Source organism: Agelaius phoeniceus, chromosome 32 (genome assembly GCF_051311805.1).
Source record: "Agelaius phoeniceus isolate bAgePho1 chromosome 32, bAgePho1.hap1, whole genome shotgun sequence".
In the NCBI taxonomy this organism is placed as follows: domain Eukaryota; kingdom Metazoa; phylum Chordata; class Aves; order Passeriformes; family Icteridae; genus Agelaius; species Agelaius phoeniceus.
The window spans coordinates 1,097,860-1,116,936 of NC_135296.1; the positions used below are offsets into that span (position 1 = coordinate 1,097,860).

At 54.2% G+C, this 19,077-nt stretch overlaps 2 protein-coding genes across 7 annotated transcripts in view; one reads left to right on the forward strand and one right to left on the reverse strand.

Moving 5' to 3' along the window:
* Window positions 1–9,241, forward strand: LOC129134419 (glucosidase 2 subunit beta-like). The gene is made up of 6 exons (XM_077192339.1): window positions 1–131; window positions 1,206–1,275; window positions 2,721–2,810; window positions 5,853–5,926; window positions 7,245–7,345; window positions 9,034–9,241. Exons 1-6 carry the CDS (start codon window positions 125–127, stop codon window positions 9,169–9,171), a joined length of 480 nt encoding a protein of 159 aa, XP_077048454.1. The 5' UTR covers window positions 1–124; the 3' UTR covers window positions 9,172–9,241.
* A 3,046-nt stretch (window positions 9,242–12,287) lies between these two features.
* The window catches only part of LOC129134414 (procollagen galactosyltransferase 1-like), a 29,146-nt gene continuing 22,356 nt past the window's right edge, over window positions 12,288–19,077 (reverse strand). For 2 of the 6 annotated variants that reach the window (XM_077192333.1, XM_077192336.1), the window contains exons 10-12: window positions 16,985–17,112; window positions 14,762–14,968; window positions 12,288–13,677 (exon numbers count right to left, since the gene is read on the reverse strand). In XM_077192333.1, the coding sequence (XP_077048448.1) occupies window positions 13,374–13,677; window positions 14,762–14,968; window positions 16,985–17,112 (639 nt within the window). In that variant the 3' untranslated portion in view covers window positions 12,288–13,373. The remainder of the gene's footprint in view (window positions 13,678–14,761; window positions 14,969–16,984; window positions 17,113–19,077) is intronic. The other 4 variants (XM_077192337.1, XM_077192338.1, XM_077192334.1 and 1 more) reach the window with 3 other exon arrangements.

Consider the following 19,077-nt stretch of genomic DNA (forward strand, 5'->3'; position numbering starts at 1 on the left):
CCCCCCCCCCTCCCCTCCCCCCCCCCAGGTGGCCCCGGTGCCCCCCCAGGAGGGGGAGGGGGAGGGGCAGGGGGAGGAGCCCCCCCAGGAGGAGCCGCCCCCGGACCCCCAGACCCAGGAGCTGATGGACGGTGGGGGAGGGGACATGGGGGGGAATGGGGGGGATTTGGGGTAAATTGGGGGCATTTGGGGGTCCTGGGGGGGAATTTGGGGGGTTTGGGGGGGATTCATGGGTGTTGGGGGGGATTTGGGGGGATTTGGGGGGAATTTGGGGGGTTTGGGGGAGATTTGCCTGATTTGGGGGTCCTGGGGTGGATTTGGGGGGAATTTGGGGAAGTTTGGAGGGGATTTGGGGTCCTGGGGGGATTTGGGGGGGATTTGGGGAAGTTTGGGGGGGAGATTTGGGGGGTTTGGGGGGATTTAGGGGGCATTTGCCTGACTTGGGGGGGATTTGGGGGGGGATTGGGGGAAGTTTGGGGGAGATTTGGGGGGTCCTGGGGGGTCTCAAGGGGGATTTGGGGGTGGATTTGGGGGATTTTGGGGGGAGTTGGGGGATTTGGGAAGTTTGGGGGCACAAATGGAGGGGATTTGCCTGATTTGGAGGGTCCTGGGGGGGATTTGGGGGGAAATGAGGGGGATTTGGGGGTCCTGGGGGGGATTTGGGGGGATTGAGGGACTGGGGGGGGGATTTGGGAAGTTTGGGGGGGATTTGGGTTGGATTTGGGGGGGGATTTGGGGAAGTTTGGGGGGAGATTGGGGGGAATGGGAGGGATTTGGGGGGGATTTGGGGGGGTTTAGGGCCGATTTGGGGGGGGATTTGGGGGGTCCTGAGGGGGATTTGGGGGAGATTGGGGGGAAAATGAGGGGGATTGGGGGGATTGAGGGGATTTGGGGAGGATTTGGGGGGCTTTAGGGGAGATTTGGGAGGATTTTGGGGGGATTTATGGGGTATTGGGGGGATTTGGGGGACATTGGGGGCATTTGGGGGGTACTGAGGGGGATTTGGGGGGATTGAGGCGATTGGGGGGATTGGGGGGGTCCTGAGGGGGATTTGGGGGATCTGAGGGGGATTGGGTTGGATTTGGGGGTCCTGGGCTGATTTTGGGCTGATTTTGGGGTGTTTTGGGCTGGTTTTGGGCTGATTTTGTTTGATTTTGGGGTATTTTGGGCTGATTTTGGCTGATTTTGGGTTTTCCCCCCCCCAGCCGCCCAACGCGCTCGGGACGATTTGGCCGCAGCCGAGCGGGAGCTGAAGGAGGCCGAGGAGGGGATCAGGTGGGGACCCCCAAAATTGGGCCTGGGACCCCCAAAAACACCAAAAATGGACCTGGGACCCCCAAAAATGGGCCTGGGACCCCCAAAATTGGGCCTGGAACACCAAAAATGGACCTGGAACACCAAAAACGGGCCTGGGATCCCCAAAAATGGGCCTGGGACCCCCAAAACTGGGCCTGGGACCCCCAAAAACACCAAAAATGGACCTGGGACCCCCAAAAACGGCCCTGGGACCCCCAAAAACGGCCCTGGGACCCCCAAAAATGGGCCTGAAACACCAAAATTGGAGCTGGGACCCCCAAAATTGGGCCTGGGACCCCAAATTGGGCCTGGGACCCCCAAAAATGGGCCTGGGACCCCCAAAAACGGGCCTGAAACACCAAAATTGGAGCTGGGACCCCAAAATTGGGCCTGGAACACCAAAAATGGACCTGGGATCCCCAAAATCAATCCCAGAGCCCCAAAACCAACCCCAGACCCCCAAAAATCACCAGAGGGACCCCAAAATCTGCCCCAGGGAGCCCAAAATCCTCCTTAGGGATCCTAAAATCTGCCCTGAGACCCCAAAAATAACCCCAGAACCCCAAAATCTGTGTGAGGAACCCCAAAATCTGCTCCAGACCCCCAAAATTCACCTGAGGGACCCCAAAATCAACCCCAGAACCCCAAAAATCTCCCCAGGGACCCCAAAATCTGTTCCAGACCCCCAAAATTCACCTGAGGGATCCCAAAATCAACCCCAGAACCCCAAAAATCACCAGGGGACCCCAAAATCCACCTGAGGACCCCAAAATCTGCCCTAGAACCCCAAAAATCTGCCCCAGACCCCCAAAATTGTCCTGGGACCCCAAAAATTTGAGCTGGGACCCCCCAAATCTGCCCTGGAACCCCAAAAATCACCAGAGGGACCCAAAATCTGCTCTGAGACCCCAAAAATTCTCTCTGAGACCCCAAAAATCACTCAGGGGGACCCCAAAATCTGCCCCAGGGAGACCCAAAATCCTCCTTAGGGACCCCAAAAATCTGCCCCAGACCCCCAGAAAATGCCCAGACCCCCAAAATTCACCTGAGGGACCCCAAAATCTGCCCCAGAACCCCAAAAATCTGCCCAGGGACCCCAAAATCTGCCTTGAGACCCCAAAATTCACCTCAGGGACCCCAAAAATCACCAGGGGGACCCCAAAATCTGCCCAGGGACCCCCAAAATCAACCCCAGAGCCCCAAAATTCACCCGAGGGACCCCAAAACGCCCCCCTGGGCCCCCCAGACCCATTCAGGCCCCCCCCGTGCCTCAGTTTCCCCGGCTCCCAGAGGGAATTTGGGGCCTTTGGGGCTCTGGGGGGGGTTTGGGGATGGGGATTTTTTTGGGGGGGGACCCCGGGGGGGTTTTGGGGACCCCGGGGGGTTTTGGGGACCCTCCCTGACCCCCCCTTTGTGCCCCCCAGGGCCCTGGAGCTGGAGCTGGGTCTGGATTTCGGGCCCGAGGGGGAATTCTCGTACCTGTACAACCAATGCTGGGAGCTGGGCACCAGCGAGTACGGGGGGACAGGGGGGGATTGGGGGGGTTTGGGGGGAATTTGGGGGGTCCTGGGGGGGATTTGGGGGGAATTGGGGGGTTTGGGGGGAATTTGGGGGGTTTGGGGGGTCCTGGGGGAATTTGGGGGGGGATATGGGGGGTCCTGGGGGGATTTTGGGGCAATTTAAGGGGGATTTGGGGGGTTTAGGGGGAATTTAAGGGGGATTTGGGGGATTTGGGGGGGATTTGGGGGGTCCTGGGGGGTTTGGGGGGGTTTGGGAAAGTTTGGGGGGAGTTTGGGGGAATTTAAGGGGGATTTGAAGGGGGTTTGGGGGGGATTTGGGGATGTTTGGGGGGAATTTGGGGAGATTTGAGGGAGTTTGGGGGGATTTGGGGGGTCCTGGGGGATTTGGGGGAATTTAAGGGGATCTGGGGGGATTTGGGGGGTCCTGGGGGGATTTGGGGGGGATTTGAGGGAGTTTGGGGGGATTTGGGGGGTCCTGGGGGGGATTGGGAAAGTTTGGGGGGGTTTGGGGGGATTTGGGGGAGATTTGGGGGAATTTAAGGGGGGATTTGAAGGGGGTTTGGGGGTTCCTGGGGGATTTGGGGGAATTTAAGGGGGATTTGGGGGGAATTTGGGGGAATTTAAGGGGTCCTGGGGGGATTTGAGGGAGGTTTGGGGGGAATTATTTGGGGGAGTTTTGGGGGGGGGGGGGGGATTTCAGGGAGTTTGGGGGGGTCCTGGGAAGAGTTTGGGGGGATTTGGTGGAGATCTGGGGAAGTTTGGGGGGGATTTGGGGAAGTTTGGGGGGAATTTGGGGGGATTTGGGGGGGGTTTGAGGGGGGTTTGAGGGGTCCTGAGGGGGATTTGGGGGAGTTTAGAGGGATTTGGGGAAGTTTGGGGGGGATTTGGGAGGATTTTTGGGGGGTTTCGGATGATTGGGGGGGATTTGGGGAAGTCTGGGGGCTCCTGGGGGCGTTTGGGGAGAGTTTGGGGGAGTTTGGGGGGATTTGGGGGAATTTAAGGGGGATTTGGGGGTCTTGGGAAGTTTGGGGGATTTGGGGGGGTTTGGGGGTCCTGGGGGGATTGGGAAAGTTTGGGGGGGTTTGGGGGGGATTTGGGGGGATTGGGGGGAATTTGGGGGAGTTTGGGGGGATTTGGTGGAGATCTGGGGAAGTTTGGGGGGATTTGGGGAAGTTTGGGGGGAATTTGGGGGGGATTTGGGGGGGGTTTGAGGGGTCCTGAGGGGGATTTGGGGGAGGTTTGGGGGGATTTGGGGGGAATTTGGGGAAGTTTGGGGGGGATTTGGGAGGATTTTTGGGGGGTTTCGGATGATTGGGGGGATTTGGGGAAGTCTGGGGGCTCCTGGGGGCGTTTGGGGAGAGTTTGGGGGGAGTTTGGGAGGATTTGGGGGAATTTAAGGGGGATTTGGGGGGGATTTGGGGGTCTTGGGAAGTTTGGGGGAATTTGGGGGGATTTGGGGGGGTTTGGGGGGAATTTGGGGGGTCCTGGGGGGGATTGGGAAAGTTTGGGGGGGTTTGGGGGGGATTTGGGGGGTCCTGGGGGGATTTGAGGGAGGTTTGGGGGAATTTGGGGGAGTTTGGGGGATTTGGTGGAGATCTGGGGGAGTTTGGGGGGAGTTTGGGGGAGTTTGAGGGGTCCTGAGGGGGATTTGGGAGGATCTGGGGGCGATTTGGAGGGGATTTGGGAAAGTTTAGGGAGGATTTGGGGGAATTTAAGGGGCATTTGGGGGGATTTGGGGGGTCCTGAGGGGATTTGGGGCAGTTTGGGGGGGATCTGGGGGAGTCTGGGGGGATTTGGGGAGGATTTTGGGGGGAGTTTGGGGGGTTCCTGGGGGATTTGGGGGGTCCTGGGGGAATTTAGGGAGGATTTGAGGGGGGTTTGGGAGGATCTGGGGGGGATTTAGGGAAGTTTGGGGGGTCCTGGGGGGATTTGGGGGAATTTAGGGGGGATTTGGGGGGGTTTGGGGGATTTGGGGGGGATTTGGGGCGGTTTCGGAGGATCTGGGGGATTTTGGGGGAGGTTTGGGGCTCCTGGGGGGAGTTTGGGGCAATTTAAGGGGGATTTGGGGGAGTTTGAGGGGATTTGGGGGAGATTTGAGGGAGTTTGGGGGGATTTGGGGGGTCCTGGGGGGATTTGGGGGAGGTTTGGGGGGGATTTGGGGGGAATTTGGGGAAGTTTGGGGGGGATTTGGGAGGATTTTTGGGGGGTTTCAGATGATTGGGGGGGATTTGGGGAAGTCTGGGGGCTCCTGGGGGCGTTTGGGGAGAGTTTGGGGGGAGTTTGGGAGGATTAGGGGGAATTTAAGGGGGATTTGGGGGGAATTTGGGGGGGATTTGGGGGTCTTGGGGAAGTTTGGGGGGAATTTGGGGGGTCCTGGGGGGATTTGGGGGAATTTAGAGAGGATTTGAGGAAGGTTTGGGGGAATTTGGGGGAGTTTAGGGGGATCAGGGGGGGATTTGGGGGGTTTGGGGGGGATTTGGGAGGATTTGAGGGGGACTTGGGGGAGTTTGGGGGGTCCTGGGGGAGTTTGGGGGGTTTGGGGGGGATTTGAGCAATTTAAGAGGGATTTGGGGGGGATTTAGGGGAGTTTGGGGGGGATTTAGGGAGGATTTGAGGGGGGTTTGGGGGTCCTGGGAGAATTTGGTGGAGATCTGGGGGAGTTTGGGGAGAATTTGGGGGGGGTTTAGGGGAGTTTGAGGGGTCCTGGGGGGAATTTGGGGGGATTTGGGGGAATTTGGGGGGGAATTTAGGAGTCCTGGGGGATTTGGGGAAGTTTGGGGGGATTTGGGAGGATCTGTGGGGATTTTAGGGGGTCCTGAGATGAATTTTGGGGGGGTCCTTGGAGGATTTGGGGTCTGGGGATATTTTGGGGAGGGGTCCCTGTGGCTTTGGGGCCATTTTTGGGGTCATTTGGGGCCATTTTTGGGGTCATTTTTGGGGTCATTTTTGGGGTCATTTTTGGGGTCATTTGGGGCCATTTTTGGGGTCATTTTTGGGGTCATTTGGGGCCATTTTTGGGTTTTTCCCCCCCCCCAGGTACCTGTACCGGCTCTGCCCCTTCCAGCGCGTGACCCAGAGACCCAAAAACGGCGGCGCCGAGACCAGCCTGGGTTAGGGCACCCCAAAATCACCCCAAAAACCCAAAATCACCCCAAAATCACCCCAAAATCCACCAAACTCATCCCAAAAACACCCCAAAACACCCCCAAAAATCCCCAAAATCACCCCAAAATCCCAAAAACCCAAATCACCCCAAAATCACCCCAAAATCACAACAAAATACCCCAAAACACCCAAAAAACACCCAAAATCACCCCAAAATCACCCCAAAATCCACCAAAATGACAAAAAAAGCACCCCAAAATATCCCAAAATCACACCAAAATAAACCAAAATACCCACAAATACCCCAAAATCACAACAAAACACCCCAAAACAACCCCAAATACCCCAAAACCACCCCAAAATCACAACAAAATACCCCAAAACCACCCCAAAATACGCCAAAATCACCCCAAAAAACCACCCAAAATCACCCCAAAATCACCCAAAAAACCACACAAAATCACCCAAAAATCAGCCCAAAACACCTCAAAACCACCCAAAATACTCCAAAACCACCCCAAAATCACCCCAAAAACCCCCAAAATACCCAAAATCACAACAAAACACCCCAAACACCCCAAATCACCCAAAACCACCCCAAAATACCCACAAAATCACCCAAAATAAACCAAAATACCCCAAAACCACCCAAAATCACCCCCAAAACACCCCAAAATCACAACAAAATACCCCAAAACACCCCTAAATCGCCCCAAAATCAGCCCAAAATTACACCAAAATCACCCCTAAAAACCACCCCAAAATCACCCCAAAAACCACCCCAAAACCACCCCAAAATACCCCAAAATCACCCCAAAATTCCCCTGGGGACCCAAAAAACCCCAAAATCACCCCAAAATAACCCCAAACCCGACCCTGGGGACCCAAAAAACCCCCCTGAGAACCCCAAAATCACCCCAAAATAACCCCAAAATCCCCCTGAGAACCCCAAAAATTCCACCGGGGCCCCAAAATAACCCAAAAACCGCCCTGGGGACCCCAAAATCACCCCAAAATCCCTCTGAGAACCCCAAAATAACCCCAAAAACCGCCCTGGGGACCCCAAAACCCCCACCCCAAACCCCCAAATCTCCCTGGGGATCCCCAAATTTGCCCAAAATTTTGCCAAAAAACCCCAAAATTCCCCTTGGGCACCCCCAACCTCCCCCAGCGTGGCCTCAGAGCTCGGCCCTGAGCGCCCCCAAACCCGCCCTGGCCCCGCCCCCTGGGTCATGTGACCGCATTGGCTCCTCCCCATTGGTGCCATGTGACCCCTGGCCACGCCCCTGGTGTCACGTGACCTCATCTGGCCCCTCCCCCGCAGGCTCTGGGGCTCCTGGGCGGGGCCCGAAGGCGACAAATTCGGGGCCCAGAAATACGAGGGGGGCACCGGGTGCTGGCAGGGACCCAACCGGGCCACAACGGTGAGTGACGTCATCATGGGGGAGGGGCCACGGCTGGGTGACGTCATCATCACCGGGGGTGGGGTCACACCTGAGTGATGTCATCATCATCGGGGGTGGGGGCCACGCCTGAGTGACGTCATCATAGGGGTGGGGGTCACCTGAGTGACATCATTGGGGGTCACACATGAGTGACATCATCATTGGGGGCTCACAGCTGAGTGACGTCATCATCGGGGGGCTCACACATGAGTGACGTCATCATTGGGGGGCCACCTGAGTGACGTCATCGGGGTCACCTGTCTGTCATTATCTGTGTGGTGTCACCTGTGTCACCTGAACCTCACCTGTGTCACCAAACCCACCCCAAAGCCACCCCAGGTGCTGCTGGCAGGGACCCAGCAGGGCCACCACGGGGAGTGATGTCATCATCGGGGTCACCTGAGTGACATCATCATCAGGTGTCACACCTGTGTGATGTCACCTGTGTCACCTGTACCCTGTCTGTCATTATCTGTGTGGTGTCACCTGTGTCACCAAACCCGCCCCAAACCCAGGGGCTGCTGACCAGGAGTGTCACCTGAGTGTCACCTGTGTGACATCACCTGTGTGATGTCACCGGTGTCACCCGTACCCCGTCCCACCTGTGTGTCGCTGTCACCCGTGTGCCCAAGACCCTCCCCAAACCCACCTGGGCCAGCACAGCAGCACCTGGGTCACCTGTGTGACGTCACCTGTGTGACATTGTCTGTGTGACATCACATGTGTGACATCACCTGTGTGACATCACCTGCGTGACATCATCTGTGTGACATCACATGTGTGACATCACCTGTGACATAATCTGTGACGTCACCTGTGTGACATCACCTGTGTGACGTCACCTGTGTCACCTGGTGTCAGGTGTGTCCCTAAAGGTCACCTGAGCCCCTGCAATGTCCCCAGACCTCCCTGTCCCTTTCCCTGCCCCAGGTGTCCCCAGGTGTGTCCCAGGTGTCCCTGTCAGGTGTCTCAGGTGTCCCCATTTCCCCTGGGTGTTCCCAGGTGTCTCAGGTGTCCCCAGGTGTGTCCCAGGTATCTCAGGTGTCCCCGTTGTCCCCACGTGTGGCTCAGGTGTCTCAGGTGTCTCAGGTGTCCCAGGTGTCCCCATTGTCCCCAGGTGCAGCTCAGGTGTCCCCAGGTGTCTCAGGTGTCCCCGTTGTCCCCAGGTGCGGCTCAGGTGTCCCTCCCAGCTGTCCCACGTGTCCCCATTGTCCCCATTGTCCCCATTGTCCCCATTGTCCCCAGGTGGGGCTCAGGTGTGTCCCAGGTGTGTCCCCAGGTGTCCCAGGTGTCCCCATTGTCCCCAGGTGTGTCCCCATTGTCCCCATTGTCCCCATTGTCCCCAGGTGCAGCTCAGGTGTCCCAGTTGTCCCCAGGTGTGTCCCCATTGTCCCCATTGTCCCCAGCTGTGTCCCAGGTGTCCCTCTCAGGTCTCTCAGGTGTCTCAGGTGTCCCTCTCAGGTGTCCCCCATTGTCCCCAGGTGCGGCTCAGGTGTGTCCCCAGCTGTGTCCCCATTGTCCCCATTGTCCCCCAGCTGTGTCTCAGGTGTCCCCATTGTCCCCAGGTGCGGCTCAGGTGTGGCCCAGTTGTCCCCAGGTGTCCCCAGGTGTGTCCCCATTGTCCCCAGGTGTGTCCCAGGTGTCCCCATTGTCCCCGTTGTCCCCAGGTGCGGCTCAGGTGTGGCCCCTCCACGGCGCTGGCGGCGGCGTCGGAGCCGAGTCGCTGCGAGTACCTGCTGGAGCTGGAGACACCCGCGGCCTGCAGGGAGCAACCGGCGCTGCACGAGGAGCACGACGAGCTCTGAGAGACCCAAAAACCCCTGAAATCACCCCAAAAATAGCCTGAAAATACCCCAAATTATCCCCAAATTATCCCTGAAAATGTCCCAAAAAAATCCAAAAAATGTCCCAAAAAATATCCAGAGAAATCTCCCCAAAAATGCCCCAAATCCTGCAGGGAGCAGCCGGCCCCACACGAGGAGCACGATGAGTTCTGAGACACCCAAAAACCCCTGAAATCACCCCAAAAATATCCCTGAAATATCCTGAAAATATCCCCAAAATATCCTGAAAATATCACAAAAATATCCCAAAAAATTATCCAAAAAATATCCCAAAAATATCAGAGAAATCTCCCCAAACCCTGCAGGGAGCAACCGGCCCCGCACGAGGAGCACGACGAGCTCTGAGAGACCCAAAAACCCCTGAAATCACCCCAAAATAGCCTGAAAATGTCCTGAAAATATCCCAAAAATATCACAAAAATATCCCAAAAATATCCAGAGAAATCTCCCCAAACCTGCAGGGAGCAACCGGCGCTGCACGAGGAGCACGATGAGCTCTGAGACACCCAAAATGGCCCAAAATATCCCCAAAAATAGCCTGAAAATATCCCGAAAATATCCTGAAAAAATCACAAAAAATATCCCAAAAAATATCCCAAAAATATCCAGAGAAATCTCCCCAAAAATGCCCCAAATCCTGCAGGGAGCAACCTGCCCCACACGAGGAGCACGACGAGCTCTGAGAGACCCAAAATGGCCCAAAATCACCCCAAAAATAGCCTGAAAATATCCTGAAAATATCCCCAAATTATCCTGAAATTATCCTGAATTTGTCACCCAAAATATCACAAAAATATCACAAAAATATCCAAGAAATCTCCCCAAAAATGCCCCAAATCTGCAGGGAGCAGCCGGCGCTGCACAAGGAGCACGATGAGCTCTGAGAGACCCAAAATGGCCCAAAATATCCCAAAAATAGCCCTGAAAATGTCCCCAAATTATCCTGAAAATATCACAAAATTATCCCCAAAAATATCCCAAAAATATCCAGAGAAATCTCCCCAAACCTGCAGGGAGCAACCGGCGCTGCATGAGGAGCACGATGAGCTCTGAGAGACCCAAAACGGCCCCAAATCACCCCAAAAATAGCCTGAAAATATCCCCAAATTATCCCCAAATTATCCCTGAAAATGTCCCGAAAAAATCCAAAAAATGTCTCCAGAAATCGCTCTGAAATTATCCCAAAAATGCCCCAAACCTGCAGGGAACCCCCAGCGCTGCATGAGGAACACGACAAGCTCTGAGAGACCCAAAATGGCCCAAAATCACCCCAAAAAATAACCCTGAAAATGTCCTGAAATTATCCCCAAAATATCCTGAAAATATCCTGAAAATATCCTGAAAATGTCCTGAAATTATCCAAAAATATCACAAAAAATATCCCAAAAATATCCACAAAAATATCCCAAAAATGCCCCAAATCCTGCAGGGAGCAACCGGCGCTGCATAAGGAGCACGACGAGCTCTGAGAGACCCAAAACGGCCCAAAATCACCCCAAAAATAGCCTGAAAATGTCCTGAAATTATCCAAAAAATATCACAAAAAATATCCCAAAAATATCCCCAAAAATATCCAGAGAAATCTCCCCAAAAATGCCCCAAATCCTGCAGGGAGCAACCGGTGCTGCACGAGGAGCACGACGAGCTCTGAGAGACCCAAAATGGCCCAAAATATCCCCAAAAATGTCCTGAAAATGTCCCCAAAATATCCCCAAATTATCCCTGAAAATGTCCTGAAATTATCCCAAAAATATCCACAAAAATATCCCAAAAATGCCCCAAATCCTGCAGGGAGCAGCCGGCCCTGCACGAGGAGCACGACGAGCTCTGAGAGACCCAAAACGGCCCCAAATCACCCCAAAATAGCCTGAAAATGTCCTGAAAATATCCCAAAAATATCACAAAATTATCCCAAAAAATATCCCAAAAATATCCAGAGAAATCTCCCCAAATCCTGCAGGGAGCAGCCGGCGCTGCACAAGGAGCACGACGAGCTCTGAGAGACCCAAAACGGCCCCAAATCGCCCCAAAAATGTCCTGAAAATGTCCTGAAAATATCCCCAAAATATCTCAAAAATAGCCCTAAAATATCCTAAAAATCGCCCAAAATTATCCCAAAATATCCTGAAAATCCCCCCAAAATACCCCTGAAATTATCCCCAAAATCTCCCAAAAATGCCTCAAAAAACCTCCAAAAATCCCCCCCAAAATATCCCAAAAAATGCCCCACAAAAACATTCCAACCCCCCCAAAAAAGCCCCAAAATCTCCCTTAAAAACCCCAAAATCCTCCCCAAAAAACCTCAAAATCTCCCTAAAAACCCAAAATCCCCCCAAAAACCCAAAAAGCCCCAAAATCTCCCTAAAAAAACCTAAAATCCCCCAAAGAATCCCAAAATCCCCCCCCGTGCCTCAGTTTCCCTTTCCTTGGAATCCCAAATTTGGGGATTTTGGGGGATTTTTCCCCTGAATTTTGGGGGATTTTTCCCAATTTTTGGGGGATTTTCCCCTGAATTTTGAGGGTTTTTCCCCTAAATTTTGAGGGATTTTTCTCCTGAATTTTGGGAGATTTTTCCCCGAATTTTGGGGAATTTTTCCCCTGAATTTTGAGGGATTTTTCCCAAATTTTGAGGGATTTTCCCCTGAATTTTGAGGGTTTTTCCCTAAATTTTGAGGGGTTTTTCTCCTGAATTTTGGGGGATTTTCCCCAAATTTTGGGGGATTTTTCTCCTGAATTTTGGGGGGTTTTCCCCAAATTTTGGGGTTTTTTCCCTGCCTCAGTTTCCCTCTCCCCAAGGACCATCCCAAACTCCCAAATCCTGGAATTTTGAGATGGGGAATGACCCAAAATCCCTCAAAAAAACCCCCAAAAAACAAAACAAAACAAAAAACACCTGGAAAAGGGGAGGAAAATCCCAAAACTGGGGTTAAAAATAAAAACTTTTAAAAAATCAAAATGAAAACTTTATTTGGGAATAAAAGTGGGGAAAAAACCAAACTGGGATTAAAAATAAATAAAAGTAAAAATAAAACTTAATTTGGGAATAAAAGGGGAATAGAAAATTCCAAACCAGGATTAAAAATAAAATAAAAACTTTATTTGGGTATAAAAATCCCCCAAATTTTGGGGATTTTGGGGTCAGGGCTCGTCACGGGCGTCGCTGTCGTTCCATGGTTGGGAATTCTGGAATTCCTGAGGGAATTTTTCCCCAAAAATCACAAATTTTGGGAATGTTTTTGGGGGCTTTTAGTGTCACACTGGAGTTGGGAATTCTGGGATTCCCATGGAAATTTTTCCCAAAAAATCCCAAATTTTGGGGGGCTCTGGGAGGATCTCAGTGTCCTGCCATGGTTGGGAATTCTGGGATTCCTGAGGGAATTTTCCCCATTTTCCCAAATTTTGGGGATATTTTTGGGGGGCTCTTGGTGTCCTGCCAGGGTTGGGAATTCCGAAATTCCTATGGGAATTTTCCCCCAAAAATCCCAAATTTTGGGGATTCCGGGGTCAGAGCTCATCCCGGGCGTCGCCGTCGCTCCACGGTTGGGAATTCTGGGATTCCTGAGGGAATTTTCCCCCAAAATTCCAAATTTTGGGGATATTTTTTGGGGGCTTTTAGTGTCACACTGGGGTTGGGAATTCCAGAATTCCCATGGGATTTCCTGCCCATTTTCCCAAATTTTGGGGATTCTGGGGTCAGAGCTCGTCGCAGGCGTCGCCGTCGCTCCACGGTTGGGAATCCGGGGATTCCCTTGGGAATTTTCCCCAAAAATCCCAAATTTTGGGAATTTTGGGGTCAGAGCTCATCCCGGGCGTCGCCGTCGTTCCATGGTTGGGAATTCTGGGATTCCTGAGGGAATTTTCCCCCAAAATCCCAAATTTTGGGGGGCGTGCTGGGGTTGGGAATTCTGGGATTCTTGCAGGAATTCCCCCCAAAAAAATCCCAAATTTTGGGGATTCCGGGGTCAGGGCTCGTCACGGGCGTCGCCGTCATTCCATGGTTGGGAATTCTGGAATTCCTATGGGAATTTTCCCCAAAAATCCCAAATTTTGGGGATTCTGGGATCAGAGCTCATCCTGGGCGTCGCCGTCATTCCATGGTTGGGAATTCTGGAATTCCTATGGGAATTTTCCCCCAAAAATCCCAAATTTTGGGGATTCCGGGGTCAGAGCTCATCCCGGGCGTCGCCGTCGCTCCACGGTTGGGAATTCTGGGATTCCCTTGGGAATTCCTGGTCCCCGCCCCCGTCCCGGATTCCGGGGGGCTCCGGGGGGCTCCAGGGTTGGGAATCCGGGGGTTCCCATGGGAATTCCTCGTTCCCAGGGTCCCCGCCCGGGGCTCTCTCGGGGCCGCTCTCGGTGTCGCTGACGTAGCCGGGCTCCCCCGTGTAGTGCGTGGGGAAGAGCAGCAGCGGCTCCGCCGAGAACGCCAGCAGGTCCCGGCGGGAAAAGTGCCGGGAGTACTCGGGGCTGGGGGGAAAAATGGGGGGAAAATGGTGAAAAATGGGGAATAATGGGGGGAAATGGGGGGAAAAATGGGGAAAAACGGGGGAAATGGAGAAAATGGGGGGAAATGGGGGAAAATGGGGAAAAATGGGGAATAATGGGGGTTAAAATGGGGGAAAATGGGGGAAAATGGGAAAAGCGGGGAAAATGGGGAAAATGGGGGGGAAATGGAGGAAATGGGGGAAATGGGGGGAAATGGGGAAAATGGTGAAAAATGGGGGGGAAATGGGGAATAATGGGGGTAAATGGGGAAAAAATGAGGGGAAAATGGGGAAAAACGGGGGAAATGGGGAAAAATGGGGGGAAATGGGGAAAAATGGGGGAAAAAATGGGTTGAAATGGGGGAGAGATCTGGGAGAAGTGCCGGGAGTACTCGGGGCTGGGGGGAAAAAATGGGGGGAAAATGGGTGGAAATGGTGAAAAATGGGGAATAATGGGGGGGAAATGGGGAAAAATGGGGGAAATGGGGAATAATGGGGGGAAATGGGGGGAAAAATGGGGGAAAATGGGGAAAACGGGGAAAATGGGGGAAATGGGGAAAATGGGGGAAATGGGGAAAATGGGGGGAAATGGGGAAAAATGGTGGGGGAAATGGGGGGAAATGGGAAAATGGGGGGAAATGGGGAAAAATGAGGGAAATGGGGAAAAATGGTGGGGGAAATGGGGGGGAATGGGAAAATGGGGGGAAATGGGGAAAAAATGAGGGGAAATGGGGGAAAATGGTGAGAAATGGGAACATGGGATGCCAGCTGAACATGAGGGGCAGGAACTCGTCCTTGTATCCCATAAATCCCATTTATCCCATAAATCCCATAAACCCCAAACCCCACCAATCCCATAAACCTGGTACCTGGGGTGCCGGTCAAACATGAGGGGCAGGAACTCGTCCTTGTATCCCATAAACCCCCCAACCCCACAAATCCCCCAAACCCGGTACCTGGGGTGCCGGTCGAACATGAGGGGCAGGAACTCATCCCTATATCCCATAAATCCCATTTATCCCACAAACCCCACAAACCCCATAAATCCCTGACCCCAAACCCGGTACCTGGGGTGCCGGTCGAACATGAGGGGCAGGAACTCGTCCACGGGGATCATCTTGCCCAGGGGCTCGGCCGCCAGCAGCTTGCGGGCGCCGCGCAGGGACAGCGCGTAGCCCAGGCTCCAGTAGGAGTAGCCCGGGCGCAGCAGCTGCCGCACGCCCGGCACGCCGCGCTCCGAGCGCTCCGGCTCCAGGCGCTTCCGGCCCAGGTAGCTGCCAACAGCGGGGTCAGCCGTGGGACTGGGGTCAGTGGGGTCATGGGGGTCATGGGGGGCAATGACATGAATGGGGTCATTGGGGTCAGTGGGGTCATGGGGGTCAATGACATGAATGGGGTCATTGGGGTCATTGGGGGCAATGACATGAATGGGGTCAGCGGTGGGATTGGGGTCAGTGGGGTCATGGGGGGCAATGACATGAATGGGGTCAGTGGGGTCAGCGGGGTCAATGACATGAACGGGGTCATTGGGGTCAATGGGGTCAATGGAATGATTGGGATGATTGAGGACAATGGGGTCAATGGGATCAATGGAGTCAATGGGGTCATTGGGATCAATGCGATGAATGAGATCAATGGGATCAATGCAGTCAATGGGGACATGGGGGTCAATGGGAGGATTGAGGTCAATGGGGTCATTGGGATCAATGGGATGATTGGGATGATTGGGATGAATGAGGTCAGTGGGGTCATTGGGATCAATGGAGTCAATGGGGTCATTGGGATCAATGCGATGAATGAGATCAACGGGATCAATGCAGTCAATGGGGACATGGGGGTCAATGGGATGATTGAGGTCAATGGGGTCAATGGAGTCAATGGGGTCATTGGTATCATTGTTATGAGATCAATGGGATCAATGCAGTCAATGGGGTCACGGGGGTCAATGGGATGATTGGGGTCAATGGGATCAATGGGATGATTGCGATCAATGAGGTCAATGGCGTCATTGGGGTCAATGGAGTCAATGGGGTTGTTGGGATCAAAGGAATAATTGGGATGAATGCAATGATTGAGGTCAGTGGGGTCATGGGGGGCAATGACATGAACGGGGTCAGGGGGGTCAATGGGATCAATGGAATGATTGGGATGAATGGGGTCAATGGGGTCATTGGGATCAATGGGATGATAGCAATCAATGGGGTCAATGGCGTCATTGGGGTCAATGGAGTCAATGGGGTTGTTGGGATCAATGGAATAATTGGGATGAATGGGATGATTGAGGTCAATGGGGTCATTGGGATCAATGGAGTCAATGGGGTCATTGGTATCATTGTTATGAATGAGATCAATGGGATCAATGGGGTCATTGTTATGAATGAGATCAATGAGACCAATGGGGTCACTGGGGTCAATGGGGTCATCAGGATCAATGGTGCCATTGATCATTGGGATGAATGAGATCCATGGGGTCAATGGGATCAATGGCACCAATGCAGTCAATGGGATCAATGAGATCAGTGGGATTTGGATCATTGCTGTCAGTGGGATCAATGGGATCAATGGGGTCATTGGGATCAATGGGGTTAATGGGGTCAATGAGATCAATGGGGTCAATGGAATGAATGAGATCAATGGGATAACCGGGGTTAATGGGGTCACTGGGATCAATGACGTCATTGGGATCAATGGGATCATTGGGATCAATGGGATCAATGGTGTCCTTGATGTCATTGATATCACTGCGATCAATGGGGTCATTGGGATCAATGGGGTCATTGGGATCAATGGGGTCACTGGGATCAATGGGATCCAAGAGGGCCTCGGGAAATGGGGCGCAGTGGGGTGAGGATGAGGATGATGAGGGGATGATGATGAAGGCTCACATGAGGTCCCAGGGGATTTGGGTTGGGATGAGGATGGGGATGAGGATGACAAGGATGAGGATGATGAGGATGAGGATGATGATGAAGGCCCACATGAGGCGCCAGGGGATTTGGGATGAGGATGAGGAGGATGAGGATGATGAGGGTGATGGGGATGATGAGGATGATGAGGGGATGATGGTGATGAAGGCGCACATGAGGTGCCAGGGGATTTGGGTTGGGATGAGAATGGGGATGGGGATGAGGATGATGAGGGTGAGGATGAGGGTGATGAGGGTGAGGATGAGGGTGATGAAGAAGGCTCACATGAGGTGCCAGGGGATTTGGGCCGGGATGAGGATGGGGATGATGAGGATGAGGATGATGAGGGTGAGGATGATGAGGATGATGATGATGAAGGCTCACATGAGGTCCCAGTCGATGGCCGCCCGCTCCAGCTGCTCCATCAGCTCCGTCAGGCGGCTGCGGAAGAAAACCTCGAAGCGCAGATCGTCCTCAAACACCAGCGAGCGCTGCAGGCCCCGCGCCGAGATCTGGGAATGTGGGGATGAGCACGGGAATGGGAATGGAGCATGGGGATGTGGGGATGGAGCATGGGAATGTGGGGATGGAGCACGGGGATGGGAATGGAGCACGGGAATGTGGGAACGGGGATGTGGGAATGGAGCACAGGGATGGGGATGGAGCATGGGAATGTGGGGATGGAGCACGGGAATGGAGCACAGGAATGTGGGGATGGGAATGTGGGGATGAGCACAGGAATGTGGGGATGGAGCACAGGAATGGGAATGGAGCCCGGGAATGTGGGGATGGAGCACGGGAATGGAGCATGGGAATGTGGGAATGGGGATGGAGCACAGGAATGGAGCACAGGAATGAGCACAGGAATGTGGGAATGGAGCACGGGAATGGGAATGGAGCACGGGGATGGAGCACGGGGATGGAGCACGGGAATGGGGATGGAGCACGGGGATGGAGCACGGGAATGGGAATGGAGCACGGGAATGGAGCACGGGGATGGAGCACGGGAATGGGAATGGAGCACGGGAATGGGGAATGCGGGGATGGAGTGCGGGGATGGAGCACGGGAACGGAGCACGGGAATGTGGGGATGGAGCACAGGAATGGAGTACGGGAATGTGGGGATGGGAATGTGGGGATGAGCACAGGAATGTGGGGATGGAGCACAGGAATGGGAATGGAGCCCGGGAATGTGGGGATGGAGCACAGGAATGGAGTACGGGAATGAGCACGGGAATGTGGGGATGGAGCACGGGAATGTGGGAATGGGAATGGAGCACGGGGATGGGGAACGCGGGGATGGAGCACGGGGATGCAGCATGGGAACGGAGCACGGGAATGGAGCATGGGAACGCGGGGATGGAGCATGGGAATGTGGGAATGGAGCACGGGAATGGGAATGGAGCACGGGAATGTGGGGATGGAGCACGGGAATGTGGGGATGGAGCACGGGAATGGGGAACGGGGATGGAGCACGGGAATGGAGCATTGGGAATGGAGCACGGGGATGAGCACGGGAATGTGGGGATGGAGCACGGGAACGCCAGGAATGGAGCACGGGGATGAGCACGGGAATGTGGGGATGGAGCACAGGAATGAGCACGGGAATGTGGGGATGGAGCACGGGAACGCCAGGAATGGAGCACGGAGATGCCGGGAATGAGCCCGGGAATGGAGCACGGGAACGGAGCCCAGGAATGCTGGGGATGGAGCCTGGGAATGCCGGGGAATTCCAGGGATTTGGGATGGAGCCCGGGAATTCCAGGGGTTCCAGGGAATTGGGATGGACCCCAGGAATTCTGGGATTTGGGATGGAGCCTGGGAATGCCAGAAATGGGGATGGACCCCGGGAATTCCAGGGATTTGGGACGGATCCTGGGAATTCTAGGGATTCCAGGGATTCCAGGGGTTTGGGATGGAGCCCAGGAATGCTGGGATTCTGGGATGGAGCCCGGGAATGCCAGGAATGGGGATGGAGCCTGGGAATTCCAGGGGTTCCAGGGATTTGGGGTGGACCCCAAGAGAGCCATTCCCATCCTTGGGAATTCCCTGGACCCTCTGGATCCTTCCAGACCCCCCAAAATTCCCAAATTTCTGCCCAAAATTCCCCAAATTCGGGGTTCCTCACCTCCTGCCAGACCCCGAAGTGGCTGAGGAAGCAGCGGCTCCTTGGGAACCCCTTGGATCTCCAGATTCCCTGGACCCCAAATTCCATCCCAAACCCCCCAAATTCCGGAATTTCCACCCAAAATTCCCAAAATTCTGGATTTTGAGGCTCCTCACCTCCTGCCAGACGCGGAAGTGGCTGAGGAAGCAGCGGCTCCTTGGGAACCCCTTGGACCTTCTGGATTGTTCCAGACCCCCCAAATTCCAGAATTCCCACCCAAAATTCCCAAATTTGGGGCTCCTCATCTCCTGCCAGATGCGGAAGTGGCTGAGGAAGCAGCGGCTCCTTGGGAACCCCCTGGATCCCCTTG